We start from the raw sequence: 16,440 nt of genomic DNA on the forward strand, positions 1-16,440 counted from the left end.
GCTTTTTTTTAGGGTCACCTCTTCATTGTCCAGTTCAACGACGGCAATGCCGAGGTGGTGTCCATGTGGGTTTGCCGGATGCTTGAAGAGAGGCGTTCACAGCAGCAACAACAACAAGGGTCTCATTGAACAAGACGGATGCTGTATGTTCAAGAGAAAGTAAGAGATACTTGCCAAAGCCCACTCAGACTACCTTCGCTTTCGTAGGAGATTTTCCTCCGCTGCATTTCATCCAAAGAAGGCGTTTGGATATTCTATAAAGCTAAAGCAAAGACTGCCATGCACACACTCACTATCACCTTATCCTGCATCACGAGGACTTATTCAGCACATTTAAGACAATATTATTATTATATATATTTTATTAAACCAAATATATATTTCCTTGCTTCTGAGTATTTTATGCACCTTTTGATAGGGGAGAAAAAATCTCCTGGGCTTAAATGTCTTTGTCCTTTGTCCTGGATATAATCATAGCTGCTTTGGTTTCCTAATGTCTGGATGCCAGAATGAGGTAGATGTGCACCAGGAGGTGGGAATGTCACATTTGTGATCTGGAAAGGATCAGCTCACTTTGGCCGAGATGAGCGTAGTGTGACACTTCTGCACATAAAACACATTTCTCATGCCTCTCCCATGTTTAGTCATTGCAGCCTCCATACAAAATCATGCTGGAGGACCTACAAACACCTCTAGTAGTCTCTAGGTCCTCGGGCAATACCCCATGGTCAACATCTGCCAAAGGTTGGCCATAGAATCATGCTGGAGGGCCTACAAATGCCTGGAGAAGTGTTTTCTCTAGTGGTAGTCTAGGGCATGTCCAGAGGGCTGCCTTGTATTCCTTTGGAATTAGAACCAAGAGGCTGTTCACCTTCCCAGGGGAAAAGCCAGTGTATAAATGTATGCAGTAAACAAATACATAAAAGTAACAGGATATGCAGTGCTTGTTACCATGATTTGGGAGGGGACTGAGCTGATAGTAACAGGACATCATGACCTCACAAGGGAACTGCAGTTGAATGACCTTAAGGTCCAGAGTGTGTATCCAGTTGGCCTTGGCAATCATGGCTGACTACAATGCGTTAGTGGTGCTGGGTGTTCTCTGTTTGGGGTTCTTCCTAACAGGACAAAAACCTTGCACCATGACAGGGACTTGTGATTTGAACCCACCACCATTGGTGGCGTCATCCAGCCTTATGATCTTTATGGTCGGGATTTGCTGTCTCTTCGTGGCAAACAGAAGAGCTGTGGTTGCCTTCGTGGGAGCATGGAGGGACAGATGGAGAAATGTGAGCATTGCCCGGTGTCTTCACATTATTTATGCAGTTGTGTCTGATGGGAAGGAGAGGGGCCTGTGTTTTGTTGATTTTGGTTTTATTGCTGTATATAGATTCATGTATAGAGTCTAGAACATTTAGTTTAATAATTGACCTAAAAATCTGTCTTGACCTATTGATGGGCCAATGTAATTTCCCAGCAGAGAAGGAGCCTCCCTCCTTACCATTGGGTAGCTCTGCCCCAAAAGCTCCTGGAAGGCAGGGAGAGAAAAAACAAAGCCAGGGGCCTGACCCCCCCCCCCTTGCAACCTCAGACTTCTTCCTGCCTAGCTCCTGGTAGACGTGGCCTGGTTCCTCTCAACCAAACCTTCTTCTTTTGTCCTGATTTTATCAGTGTTGGACCTAGCTCCCCGGGACCCCACCGCCGCTCATTGTCAAGGCCAGCCCTTGACAATGTCAGTCAGGGTTGCAGGAGGGCGAGCAGGAGGTGAGGCCATAAATAATCCCCCCCCCCCAGAACAGATGGTGCGCCTTGTAAGGTCTCTCTTGACCCAAGAAGCCCTGGCCAAAATAAGGTGTCCGGGAATGCTGCCAACACACACACACACGGCTGAAAAGGCCAAGGAGCCAACAGACAGTTTAAGAATAAAATACCGGTTCAGTCCAAGGTCCAGGATGCCAGAGAGTTTGGGTTGTTGAGTCCATTCCAAGGAGTAGTCAAAATGGAGATGGAGAGAAACAGGTCCATCATGAATGTCCATGGCCAGATGCAGCTGCCAATGTATTCCCTGCAAATGTTAAGGCCAATGTGGTACAGCAACACCTGCTCTTGATGGCTTGAGAGACAACAATGTCCAGTGGGCAGCCTCTCCTTGCAGCATAAGTAGTGATGATCTTTTGAGCAGAGTACAAAAGCGAGTAGAACAGTTCTTAAATGAGAAAAAGAAGCAGGCAAGAAGGAGGCTGCAGCTGGGGGAACCCAAGAGAAGCTGGCCATCAGAAGTCAGAAGAAGGTACTACAACAGAGTGAGCCCAGTTCACCAAAAGCGAGGGGACAAGGCACTCTTTCTTAAGACGAATCCCTGATCTACAAGACACCAGCACTCCCTCCTCATGTTTGAGTCAAAAACTGATGAAGAGTCTGCAGGCTTCAAAACAGACAGACACAGATTAAAAGACCTTTGGCTGGTCAGGCCCTCTTCCTAGAACAAGCAGAGAAACTGAGAAAAAGCAAAAGCTTTGGAAGCCAGAAGAAGAACAAAGATATGAAAGCAAAGATAGATCTGATTCAAGTAGTGATGGGTATCGAGGAGGCTATTCAGCTTTACCAGATTGAGAAAATCAGGAAAGCAGCAGACTCCCAAACTGGCCGTGTTCTTTTGAAAAAGAAGAGTTAAGGGCTAGCAGGTTTGAGATCTATCTGCACATCTGGTGATCCATTCAGTAAAAAGTGCCTTGCCACAGGACCCTAAGAAAGTTTCTAAGTAGCAAGAGGAAACAGGTCCCTCAAACCAGAGGAACGAGGAGATGTGTGGCACCCATTATAGTATGGACAATGGCCCAATTCAGGCCCCTGCAGAAAGCAACGTTGCCACATGTGCAGTTACACTCCAGGCCTCTTGTTGGGCAGACTCTGCTGCTGAACTGAAGTGCGCAGAAGCCATCTTGGACATCTCCAAGACCATCCTGGCACCTCCTGTAGGAAGCGACAGCCGATCCTTCACGACAGACCCTGCCTTTTATTCCCACAATACATTAGCTTCTCAACATGAGAGTGACAGTAGTAATGTGGACAGTGATGACAGCATTGAAAAGGAGATAAGAGCTTTTTTTGGCTGTCAAAGCACAGACAGAACACTTGATAACCAAATCCAAAGTGGCCTTGCACTCTGTCCAAATTCCTCCCTCCTCAGGGCAACCAGCTGAGCAGATCCAGAGCCTCAAGCATACATCCATCCCCTAAACCATTAAAACACTCACTAAGTCATAAAAGGAAATTTAAGGGTGGGGGAGCAAAATAGTCAGAGGAACCAAGCGCACACAGCAGAGACTGTCAGAGATGGGTTATTGCTCTGTGGGTAATAACCATTCAAAAATCTCTGCATCCCAAGCAGAAGATGATTTCACAATACCACAAAATAGAGCAGCTGGAAGGGTGGCTAGGTGCCCACAAAATACTCTAGCCACTCCCAGTTTTGTGGATTTTGCAAACCCTCCACCACAAGGGCTTCTTGGTTTTGGGAAAAATACAACACAGAGGCCACAAAAAGTGGGGTAGATGACAAGAGCAGTTCTTTGGATAGTGATGAGGATCTGGATACAGCTGTCAAAGAGCTTTTGAGGTCTAAGCGGAAGCTAAAGAAAAAATCCAAAGACCGAAGGGAGGTTTTTGGCAGAGAGATCTAAAGACTCCACAATTAGTTCAGTGATTCCAGTCTCCAATGGAATTGTTGAGAATCTGGCAGTCGATAAACACTATGCTGCTCTCTCTAAAGCAAAGTGCCAGCAGTTCCAGGGTCAAAGCAATGCCCTCTCAAAACAGAGGGGGAAAGTGAAGAAAGAAGGTCCACCAGGGAAGGATTTGCAGCATTCTTTGAGACCTGAAAAAGAGACTGCAGGAAGTGCTTCTCGTAATAGCGAGTGAGCAACATCATGTACAGAAGATCTGTGCCGTTGCACTGTGGTGAACTCACAGGAAAACCAAGGCCTTGTGCTGTCTGAGCGTCCTGGTTTACCTCTAAAAAGAACTGCAGAAGAAAGAAAGGTTATATTTGATGGTAAGCTGAACCAAAGAAACCTACCACCTGAGAAGGACAAAGCCAGGAACCTTAAAGTGCCAAATTGCTTGTTGCCTTTGTCTCTGTTCAAACACAAAAACTCATATGAATTCAACATCTCCAGCAATTTTAGAGCAGGTCTAAAAAGTACTCGGAACAAGAAGAAGCCTGTGCTTTTGGGGGAAAGACAGAGCACAGAAGTATTTTTGTTCAAAAGGCAGGAGGGCCTTTCAGTGCCAAATTTTCCTGGTGAGCGGCATGAAATGACTGAAAAGAGGAGCCCTAGGTTCCAAGAGTGAGACAGAAATGAGAGAGGCAGATTTACCTACAAGGGACACTGCAAAACGGTTGCATCCGTGCATATCAGAAAGCAATGGGGAAACGCAGGTTGCCACATCCCTTGATAATGTAGCAAAAGTTAGTTTTAGGAGACCAAAAAGCCTGCTACAGCTTGGTTGCCAACCAAGGGTCTCATTTGCAGGTGCCCAGTAGGCAAAATACAAGACTAGGGGTCAATGTTAGTGTAGGACTATTGCATGTTGAGATCCCCAGCAGGAAAGGGGAGGACCACAACACTAGTCATGAAGAAGAGAACATCACCAGCAGCACTTATAACTTGCCACCAAGAGAGAAGTTGATAAAACAAGATTGGGCATCTGAAGAACAAACCCCAAGGGTTTTAGAGGGAGTTTCTGCAGAGGTTACAGACAGTGTACACATGTCGGGTAGAAAGCGATGCCTCCAGTTTGTAAGTACTTCTGAAACACCTTTGTTTTACAGCATCGCTATTTGCTGCATCATAAGTTAACCCTCCTGGCATTGTAATGAATCTCCATGTCGGAAGAAGTAAGGGTTTCTTTAGGGGATAGAGGTGGTTTGGACAGCATATGAAAATAGGTGCAAACATGATTTTTCTGATGCCATCCTTGTGTCCAAGGATAGAGCAATTTGTCCTCACAGCAGTTTTCAGTCATTCACCCATGGGACAAAGTTTGTGCTTATAAAAGGCAGGTGCTTTCGTCTGTCATGGAGATGAATCTCTGTGCCAGGGAAAAAATGATGCTTATAAAGAGACCCAGTGTCTCCAGAGCACTTGAAACAGAAAGGGAACTGTGGAATATACCCATGTGAAGAAATGTGTCTCCAGTTACAGTATATGTTATGGGTTTTTTTGCATTGATGGGGAGGGAAGTTCTTTTTTTGGCAAGATTTCCCCCCCCCCCATTGTTTAAAAAGTGCTTTAGGGATTTCTTTTTTTAATAACAGTTTATAGCCATGCCTAACTGCAGAGTTTTGTAGCTGTTGTGTTTATTGTACGAGACGATTAACATAACCGTGGTCTGTTCTGATTGAAACGATGACGCACCTAGACATAAAACATTAACGCAGCTCCCACAAAACCAGTCAGTCACAAAGAGAGTCTTGCAAAAAAGGTGGAAGTGATTTAAATGAGTAAATTACAGGAGTGCACTCTTTGGCATATCATAAAACAGAAGCCGATGTGAAGCCTCTTCTACTCCATCTTCTTCTTTTTTGTCCTATCTCCATTGCTATTTATTTATGGCAGGGATGGGCAGGTTCTAGGAGCCAACTGGACTACACCTGCCCTAAACTTACAAGGAACAAATAAATATTGAAAATGACCAGATATCTGTGGTTGGGGAGGAGAGGAGTTATTGCAAAATTGCCACTCCTGGAAATTTCTGGGAGCAAACATGGACTTTGGGGACAATAAATAAATAAATGGCAGCTGGAGCTGTGCCTTTGGGGTGACCTTCAAAAGGCCCCTGCTGCAAAAGACCACATATATGATATACCACTGGTTTATGGCATAGGCCATAGTTAATGCAGCTCATTCCAGAGAGATGAGTGCACACACTCCTGAGCACATGCACAGCCTTCAAAACCTGCACTGCCCAGTTATTACAGTAGTCTCACACACAGCAATGGCCCATGGGGAGGTTGCCATCATTTTAAGTTGGAGAGTTGGGCCTTGCAAGGCTCTGCATAGATCTTGAAACTTCTCCTTTTGGAACAATTGGGAGTTGAGTCATTATTACCATCTCTCTTCCTTCATTTGCCATTTGAAGCTTTTGAGCGTTTCCTCTGGATTCAAATGCACAGAAGCATTGCAGTTTGCAGTGCGGGGTGAATAAATTGAGACAGGGAGCATTTCAGAAATGCTCTTAGAAGCATGACTTGGAAGCACATCCTTTTTCCAGAGAAAGTGATCTGAGGGTGTATCCACACTGCACAACTGAGGCAGTTTGACACCTCTTTAACTGACATGACTAGCCCGCAGACTCCCGGGATTTGTAGTTTGGTGAGGTATTCAGCCTGGTCTGTCAAAGAGCTGTACAGATCCCAGGAGTCATGGCGGTTGAAGTGATGTCAAACTGATTTAATTCTGGAAGATGCACCCTGACATTATTTCTAGAAGGGCAATGTCCTATCAAAAGAGCAGCCTTGGTTCAGAATTGAGGCTCAGCTTGTTTTGTTTCAAGTAGCATTTTCTTTATCTAAATTCTGCCTTTGCAAGATTAAAATATCCCACGAATATCCTATTAGTCTGTCCCTTCTCTGTATAGCCTTGGTCAGACATTCCTTTGATTTAAATCCTCTCATTAAAAGAACCTGAATGTTTAAGGACTACAGGGAAGGCCCTCATCCGACGGAGGGAGGGCTGGCTGTACATTGAACCCCTTTGAAATAATTCATTTTCTGTTGAGTTACAGTAATCACAAAAATAACTTGTGACATTCAAAATGCTGTCTGATTGAAGAAGCACTTTTTCAATTAAAGTTTGGTGTTAGGGTTTTGTTTTATGTTTTTTGTACATAAGAAATAGTGTACATTCATACACTTATAAGATTTAATAAACCGGGTTCAGATTATTTAAACATTAAAAAAAGTCTAGGACGCCAAGAGTCCAGGGACAAGATCCAGAGAAGCCAGCAGCGTTCACTAATGTTCACTAACAATCACTGACAAACACTCAGCGTGTGCCAGGTGACTTATATCGCCCGCCCTTGACCCAGGTGCTGCTTGACTAATGAATGCTTCTCTGCAGCCTCTTGGAACAACAGAGGCATGCCCTTTCTGCTCTTCTTTGCTGGCTAAAGGGAGGAATCTCCAGTCTCTCAAGTCTGGCCTTTCCAATGGAGCCAGGCTGGGCTGCGAAGGACGGAGGAGGCCCCAAGCCTTCCCAGAAGCCCCAGCACTCATGACGGGGTCCCTCCAGTAGGAGGCCAACTCCAGGGTTTTGGGATCGTTTGGGAGAGGTCCACCTCAGACAAGTGGGTTCTGGACACGGTTCGCCAAGGCTACCAAATAGAGTTCCGTCGTATGCCATGCGACATGTTCATGCCGTCTCCCAAGTCCAACGATCCTGAAAAACACCCCCTCCTGCTGGAAGCCATCGAACGACTGCTCTCCATTCAAGCCATCAAACCAGTTACCAAAAGACCAGAGGGGAAAAGGATGCTTGGGAACGTTCTTCCTAGTTCCCAAGTAAAACGGATCCTGGAGAGCCATCTTAAACTTAAGAGGGGTCAACAGGTACATCCGAAAAAAGGAATTCCGAATGGAGACGCTGCAGACCATCTTGGCCAGCCTTCAGCCCAGGGACTTTCTTTCTTCTTTGGACCTTCAAGATGCTTATTTGCAGGGGCGGTGGAGCCTAACAGAGTGGTCCCATGTCATCAACTGGCTAGAACTCCGAACGATTCGTCTGGCCCTGCTGTCATTCAGACAGCTTATTAACCGCAGGACTGTTATGATAAGGATGGACAACATTACGGCCAAGGCCCACGTCAAATGTCGGGGGGGGGGGGGGGGGGACAAGATTTCGATCCCTGATGGACGAGGCCAAGACTCTTCTGTCTTGAGCAGAAATCAACTTGCTATCCCTGGAGGCCAAACATTTCCAGGGCCAACTAAACTCCAAGGCAGATTGACCAAGCCGAACTGACTTAGATCACGACAAGTGGAGCCTACACCCAGAGATGTTCCAGACCATCGTGGCGATACTCTGCCGTCCGATCATAGATCTGTTCGCCTCCCCATCCAATGCCAAGACCGAAGGATCAGAAGATCTCGACAGCCTCAATTGTCATTGGCCAACAGGTCTCCTGTACATCTTCCCGCCAGTTCAGTTGCTGTCAAAACCTGTGTCACGAATCCAGAGGTCCAGATCACAAGTCATCCTAATGGCGCCAGCATAGCCCAGACAACCCTGGTTCTCAGAGATTCTTGACCTGGCAACCCAGAGTCTACCTCTCCCGACCAGACCAGACTTACTGTAACAGGGCCAAGTTCACCTTCCAGATCCAGCATGGCTACAGCTTCATGCCTGGAGATTGAACGGATAATGCTGACTGGTTATGGCTACTCCCCGGAAGTGATTGAGTCCATCCTGGCGTCCAGGCGGCCTTCTACAATAAAGATCTACAAATATACATTCAAGGCCTTCAAGAGATGGTATAAGCGAAAGAAGAAAGACTTTCTCTGAGTCACTGTCTCCACACTTCTCCAGTTTCTCCAAGATGGAATTGACCAGGGACTTGGCCCTAACACAGTCAAGAGACGGGTGGTGGCTATTACCTCTATCCTTCCTCACCATGAGACTGTTCAGGTATCCGCTCACCCTCATATTTCCAGGCTACTCAAGGGAGTTTCCAAAAGAGCACCTCCAACAAGACATCAATTCCCGTCCTGGAACCTCCACAAGGTTCTACAAACTCTAACCATATGATCATTTGAGCCTCTGAGGGAGGCGTCTCTCAAGTTCCTCACCTGGAAGATGCTGATCCTCATGGCCGTGACAACTGCCCGCTGCGTTTTGGAGATTGGCGTCCTATCGGTGAGAAAAGAGCTGTGCATCATCAGACCAGACTCGGTTCTACTTCACCCTGATCCAACATTCACCCCCAAGATGAATTCGGTTTTTCACACGTCTCAAGACATTGTCTTGCCTTCCTTCTGTCCTTGGCTTCTAAAGAGTTGGAAAAGATCTGGCACACCCTGGACATGCACAGAGCCATCAAAATCTATCTTAAGAGGACAGCTGTCTTCAGAAAGTCCAAAGCCCTCTTTGTCTCTTTCCAGCCGAGGTCCAAGGGCAAGAAAGTTTTGGTGTCTAGACCTAGCCCCTCCTGATCAGGGAGCCCCTACAGGGCTTTAGACCTAACCCCTCCTGGCTGCAAACACTTGCGCCCTGCTTTTCACGGGTCCCAGAGTCCCTCAACTTATCCATGGGTCATTTCAAAAACCCTGATTTTGGGCCCCAAAACCTGCCCTCGACTTATACATCAGTATATTAGGGTATGTAAAGCGATTTGCAATTTTTACAGTGCTCTATATTCATGATAATAAATAAATAATGTGGCACAATGGACAATCCAAATTCAAATAAGATATCGACACCAAATTGGCACAGAACTGATAGGAAATGCGTAATAAAACTTGGAAGTAACATTGCAAAATGCAAAGTTTGTAAATCGACACTGTAAAATTTGAAAACCGTCTTGGGAAGAAAGTATCCATGTCTTATTATTCTTTTCTATCTTTGGCAGGGGAGACTGCCACGTCAGCCTGCCGCCTGCTGGGCCAACCAGGACGCTCGGCAGGGGAACCGAGGACAAGCAGCAGGGATAGCCATGGCCCAGGGGGCATGGATGCAGATTCCAGCTCCTGAGCAAGCCCCTGATCGCCCCAAGAGTACTCCTGCTCAGACCTTCCAGATTACTTTTCCTCAGCCAGCAAGACCCCATAGTGCGCCAGCACGAATGGAGATGACTGCACCCAGAGAACGATTTGAAATGAGCAAGAGAGGGAAGGCCACTACAACAGAACAACAGGAAAGCATGCTCTTAAGACGAAGCCCCCGGATCGCGGCCAGGGATGCCAAGATGCCCAAAGGCTTTTAGGACTTCTTAGAAGATCTATAGACAATAGACTTAGACTGTTAGGATTTTTCCCCCATTTGTTTATTTCTTCTCCGGAGACCCAGAGACCTGGACAGCGTGCAAAGTTCAACCCCAGCAACTTTCCATGCCCCCTACCCTTGCTCCTTACCTCCTAGTTTTCCTCCCACAGACACACGCACGCCCCCCCCCCTTAGCTTTGCCCTGGAAGCGAATAGGGGTCGTTCCCCCAGTCCTTGGGCTCCAAGATGGGGTCTAGTGGCTGCCAGGGCCTGGAACTGGGTCCCTGTCAGGAGGACGCCATGACAGCCTCTGTTCCCACTGGATGCATAGCCCACACTCCCCTGCCACAGCCAGCGGCCATCAGCTTGCCTTCCCTCTCTTGCCTTTGCAATGAGGCCGGGTTTGCTCTTACAAAGCACTGGGGCTCAGGTCCTTATCACTCAAGCAACATTTGAAGTCATCTCAGGGTCAATGTGAAAGCAATGCAGGGGCAATCGTGGGGTTTCAATCAGGAGCCATCTTAAACCCAACTGGGGCTCATTCCCGGGCTAGGAAAATGCTCTTTTCCCTTGAATTTCCCTAACCCTGGCATGACCCCCGATTGTGTTTAGGTTGGATCCTGACTGAAACCCCATGATTGCTCCTGCCTTGCCTTCACATTGTGTTTCACTGACCCTGGGCTAACTTCACATTTTGCTCTTGTGATAATGTCCAGAGAGAAGCAAAGATTCTGGTTTTGGTGGAAAGGAAAGGGAAGGAAGGGGGAAAGATAGAAGCACTTTGGAAGTGAAAGGGAAGCAAGATCAGCAAGTGGAGGGAAAGGTAGAAGGATGGGGGGGTGCTCCCTCTCTCAGTCCCATGCCTTTGAGCAGATTGAGTTGATCCAGCCGTATGGCTATGGGGCTAAGAGACAGAGCTGGGGGGGGGGGCTGCTTTCTCTCAATGAGCCCTATTGCCTTGGACTAGCTTACCCAGCCCCACTGTGAAGGCAAGAGAAGGGAGGCAAACAGGTAGCCACTGGCTGTAGCAAAGGAGTGTGGGTCACGCATCCAATGGGAAACGAGGCGGTCATGTGGCTTGCCGGCAGGGACCCAGTTCCAGACCCTGGCAGCCACTGCCCTGACCCCATCTCAGAGCCCAAGGACTGGGGGAAGGACCCCTCTTTGCTCCCAGGGCAAAGCTAAAGGGGGGGGGAGAGGGAAAGAAGGAGGAAAAGAGGGAGGAGAGAGGGAATGGAAAGCAGCAGAGGAATGAGAGAGGTGGCAAACGCATGCCATGGATAGTAACACCACAGGTTCTCTGGTGGACTCTGAAGGGAAGACTCTATTAGAAATAAAGCGTGTTTTAACTTTTGGAAATGGATTCCTGTCTCTTTTTCTGGGTTTGCGTCACTGAATGCCGGCCGACCTCTTTCCAGAGTGATTTTTTTTGTATCCTGGGGTATAGTCCTGGGATTTGTAGTTGGACAAGGGCTTGGGCTGGTGCCTCGCCAAACTGCAAATATCCGGATTCTGTAGGATGGAGTCGTGGCAGTTGTTTTCTCCATGTAAATGCACTCCCAAACATTGCCAGGCTGTAGTAGTGCAGAAATCCAGGCAATAAGGGCCTGTACAGACAGGCCAAAATAAAGCTGCTTTGGGTCACTTTGGAGGTATGCTGTTTCAATGATGCATGAACCGTTTTAAAGACTAGAACCAGGAACTTTCTGCTTTCATTTGGAATGGGGAAGAACCTAGGATCAAACTTAAATATCTACATTGTCATTACCCAACCTAAAAGTATATTATGAGGCGCCTTGTTTAAATTGTATAAAAGATTGGGTATACAATTAAAAGATAAAGATATATTGAGATTAGAGGGGGCAGACTTTAGATTTGAAATTATGAGAAAGAAATAGCCAATAAGGATGTGAACAATCACTATATAAAGAAACCCCTTCTTCAAGTATGGAAACACACACACACACACATATATATATATATGAGAGATGTAACTGAAAAGATAGCAAACCTGGGTCTCTCATCACGAAGTGCTTTATAGAAGCAAAGAACGGTGGACATACAAAGATTTGTTAAAACGGAAAGGGAAAGAAACTGAATTTGAAAACATTAGAAGAGATTAGAAAAGACGGTGACCAATGTGGTTGATTTTTGTTCTGGCAATTGAGGGAAAGGTAGACAAGAAAACAATTGGAATAGATGCTAATAATTCAGAGTTAAGTACTTTATTACAAAGCGTTGTTTCAGGGCTTCCTTCCTTGGAGAGATCATCAATCTCCGGGTGAAGGATAAGAGATTGCAGGCAAAGGTTTGTCTTCATTGGGCCGATGTCACAACCTTTCTGGCAACACAACAAATGGCTCCGACGGAGAAGTACATGGAGATGCCTTTTCCAAAAGTGAGACAAATTCCTTCCCTTTTCCACCTTTTTCCCAGCGTCTGGCAAGGTTTTGTTTTAAGGCCGCCCCATTAATGCTCTGTACAAGTCCTCCACAGATGATCTTAGATACAGCTGGCATCATGTGTTTAATAGTGAAATTGCTCCTAAATAAAACGTTGAGTTTTTTTGCATTGGAACTCAACTTATATGCTGTCTGCATAATGTGTTTAATAGTGAAATTGATCACAAGTAAAGTGTCTTTTTGCATTGGAGCCCAACTCATATGCAGCCTACATAATGTGTTTAATACACAGAGATAGCCACATTAGTCTGTAGGATCAGTATGTAGAGAGATCTTGTGACACCTCTGAGAATGAAAGAAATGGGCAGCACTAACTTTCTTAGTCTCAAAGGTGCTACAAGAAGAGCTCTCACTGTAGTGAATGTACTTAATAGCAAGACTGCTTCCTAAACAAAGTCCCTTTTTGCATTGGAGCGACCAGAGGGTCTTTCCATCCCAGTCCCAAAGGGGCTGCCATTTTTCTAAAGTCCCTAAAACACTGCAGCAAGAAGCCTCTTGTCTTTTCAAAAGCCTCCAGGTGCTTCCAATGTGGCCTTGCTGTTTGCAGGATGGGGGTGCTAAGAGGAAAGGGTTTCCTCTCTTCCTCTTCCTCTTCCTCCTTCTCTCCTCCTCCTCCTCCTTCTTCTTCTTCCCAAGTGCCCTGCTCTCAGTTTGCCAAGGGCAGAGCATCCTTCTTTTGTTTCCTCCACAGCAGTCTTGGTGCTGGATTTATTGGCACAGGAAAGCAGTTTGCCAAGCTTCCAAAACAGCAGCAGCAGCAACAACCGCCTCAAACTCTTGCAGCCGAGGCAGAGATGGGTCTCCTGAGGCTGAGGGTGAGTTTACACACTGCATCCGCTCCCTTGGAAGGAAAACCTGAATGATTTAGGTTGGATTTTGGGGCCACCTTCATTCTCTCCAGACAACGCGACTTAATATTGCTTTAGTGACCTCTCCAAAGCCAGACTCAAAGCAAGGCTTTTCTTAAGCTCTCCTTGTTTGTTTTTGCACATCTGACATGTGCTGCAAATCCCACCTGAATTTCTGCCTTTGCAAAAATAAAACCTCAAAAGACCATTTATGCTTTAAAGCCTGAGGAGCAATTCCAAAGAGTAGCACCAACAGCAACAATGTGTTAATCTATTTGCATTTTATTCATTTCATTTATAGGCCGCCTTTCCCCCCCCCCCGAATGGGACCCAAGGTGGCTCACCAAAAAAGAAAACCCCACTAAAATCTAACCATGAAAGGTATTTGTTTAATTTGCCCAGCGCTATACATAGAAGCGTTAAAACCGGTAAGAATAATAAAACCTGCCAGTGGCATACCATCTAAAAATAACAAATACATATAACAGTAGATAGTAATACAAGCTAATAAAATAAGCAAACAAGTTAAAAACATCAAATAACAGGCGTCAGTATTATGATGAAAGCAATATACAATCATTCAAAGGCATACAGACTTTGGAAATAAAGCGCACCCACAGCCCTTGGATGGGAAATGCTCAATGGACCTTAGGGGCTGCTGCAGGGGATGTTCCAGGGGAAGGGCCTGGCAAAACTCTCCCTAAGGATTCCTTGCCTAAGAAAACCCTCTGAGAAATTAATGGGGTTGCCATAAGTCAACAGGGGACTTGAAAACCCATGTACAGCAAAGGACCTAAATACCCTAAAAGCACTAGATCCCCTCTGGTCTTGGAAGCTAAGCAAGGCAAGCCTTGGCTTGTCTTAGTATGGGAGACCACCAAGGAATCTCAGGTGCTGGACCCTGTATTTCAGAGAAAGGAACTGACAAAGCCACCTCTGAGGCTTAAGGAAAACCTATGAGAAATTAATGGGGTCACCATAAGTCAACAGGGGACTTGAAGTCACAAAGTCACAAACTAACACAAAGCCTAAATACTCTAAAATCTCCAGATCCTGTCTGGTTTTGGAAGCTAAGCAGGTTCAGCCCTGGTCATCCCTTGGATGGGAGACCACCACGGAATCCCAGGTGCTGTATTTCAGAGGAAGGAATTGGCAAAGCCACCTCTGAAGATTCCTTGCCTATGAACAAACCTATGAGAAATGAATGGGGTAACCATAAATTTGAAGAGACAGGGGATTTGAAGGCACAGAAACAGCACCAGATCTTGGAAGCTAAGCAGGGTCAGCCCTGGTTAGGACTTGGACAGGAGACCACCGACAGATACCAGGTGCTGCTACTAGGCTCCATTTCAGAGGACCAAAATTTCAAACCCAGCTCTGAGGATTCATTGACTAAGAAAACCCTATGTGCTGATATGGGTGACATCCCCCATAGCTGGGGTACCTTTTTGGGATAACTAGATCTGGCTCCCTGGGCCCATCCTAGGCCTCCTTTCATGCAGTGGGGATAATGGTGGTTTGCTAAGGCTTGCCCCAGCTGGGACCTTGGCCTTCCCCAAAAGGCAGCCCCATAAACAACCATTGCAAGCGAAGGGTGGGATTTATGGGTCCAGCCTTGAAGAAGAGGCCTCTCCCTGGGCTTTGGCCTTTTGCCTTGCCAGGTCTTTATTTCACTTCTATGGCTGCTGCAGCTGCTCTCAGCCCAGAGTCCCAGAGACAGGGAAGGTTCAAGGTTTATAAGTGGCTGGTCAACAGCCCCAGAGCTTTTATGGGGTTCTTTTCTTTTTAATGTGAAGTGAAGGTCTAGGGTTGTTGCACTGCTCTTGTTGCTGCTGCTGTTGTTTTAAAAAGGTGATTCTTTTCAGCAGCTGATCCACCGCACATTTCCTCCAGCAGAAAGACACAGAGAAGGAGGGAAAGAGTTGCAATACAAACTGGTGAGTGGAAAAGCCTGGGTTTTGTGGGTTGTGTGCATAGAGGTTCTGGGTTCGAATCCTGGCCAAAGCAGCTCCATTCTTGCCTTTCTTCTTCCTTTCCTCCCTTCCAAGCCAACTTGTCCTAAAGGCCTTGTCCCTGCAAGAGATTCTGTGTGTGTTTTGTGGGTGTGGACAAAGAGAAAGGGGGGCAAAGAAAGTTTTAACTGCCACCCTTTAGGTCCTGCTTTGGCCAGTCTGGCTGACCAAGGAGTGGCCATTGGCCAATCAATAAAGTCTTGTCTATCGATCCTGTGAATTTCATTTTAGCCACAACAGAAGGAAGGAGGTGACCAAATTGCCCCCAAAGAATTTGTTGTGTGGTGTTGTTGTGTGAATATATGTGCATGTTTGTATCGGAACTGCTGCTGTTTGTGGTGCAAAGTTTGGAAGGAGTTGGGGAGGTCAGCCTCCATCCTTGCATCATGGGTCATTTCCAGCCTTCTGCGGCCAAATCCAGTCCTATGCCGGTGGTGGGGTCAGCTTAGATGACCCTGGGGGGGTCCATTCCACCTCTACAACTTTGTGGTGCTCTGATCCGCTGGAGCTGAGTTCGAGTGAAGCGTTTGAGAGTTGGAGGGTGGGTGGGTGGGGGTATCACACTCTCTCAGCCTCATAGGAAAGCTAGGGCAAACCTCCTTTGAATAAATCTGGCCATAAAAAGAACAACAGAGTAATGGTTTAGTGTTGGCCTAAGATTCAGAGAATCAAGGGTTCAAATTCTCACTCAGCTCAGCCATGGAAACCCAATGGGTGTCTATGGATGATCAGTCTCTCTCTCTCTCTCTCTCTCTCTTTCACACACACACACACACACACACCCTCCATGAATAAGCTGTCCAAGCAAGCCCAAGGTTGTTGTTGTGTGCCTTCGAGTCCTGATGTATGGCCACCTTAAGGGGAAACCTATCATGGGGTTTTCTGAGCAAGGTTTGTTCAGAAGGAGGTTTGCCATTGCCTTCCGCTGAGGCTGAGAGAGAGTGACTTCTTGCCCAAGGTCACTCAAATGGGTTTCCATGGCCAAGCAGGGATTTGAACCCTGGCCTCCAGAGCTGGGGCCATCATAAATGGGGCTGGAGTGTAAATCGCATGCCAGCATGGTGGCCAAAGGGCTGGGCAGCTGTCCAGGTGGCTGTAAAGTCAGCTCCAGCCCTTTCCCTTCATCTCTTGGACCATC

At 46.6% G+C, this 16,440-nt stretch overlaps 2 protein-coding genes across 2 annotated transcripts in view; both read left to right on the plus strand.

Moving 5' to 3' along the window:
* MAP2K5 (mitogen-activated protein kinase kinase 5) overlaps positions 1-388 on the plus strand; it is a 122,726-nt gene extending 122,338 nt beyond the window's left edge. Inside the window, exon 22 of the mRNA XM_042474986.1 lies at positions 13-388. Within this exon, the coding sequence (XP_042330920.1) occupies positions 13-129 (117 nt within the window). The 3' untranslated portion in view covers positions 130-388. The remainder of the gene's footprint in view (positions 1-12) is intronic.
* An 879-nt stretch (positions 389-1,267) lies between these two features.
* On the plus strand, positions 1,268-10,286 carry LOC121934046. Its single transcript, XM_042474022.1, is given in 8 exon segments — positions 1,268-1,289; positions 1,672-1,764; positions 2,095-2,228; positions 2,847-3,104; positions 3,106-3,222; positions 3,224-3,289; positions 3,441-3,669; positions 3,938-10,286. Coding segments are annotated over 8 exon segments (1,335 nt in total). The 3' UTR covers positions 4,354-10,286.
* Positions 10,287-16,440: the final 6,154 nt, after the last annotated feature.

The sequence above is a fragment of the Sceloporus undulatus genome, chromosome 6 (genome assembly GCF_019175285.1).
Source record: "Sceloporus undulatus isolate JIND9_A2432 ecotype Alabama chromosome 6, SceUnd_v1.1, whole genome shotgun sequence".
In the NCBI taxonomy this organism is placed as follows: Eukaryota; Metazoa; Chordata; class Lepidosauria; order Squamata; family Phrynosomatidae; genus Sceloporus; species Sceloporus undulatus.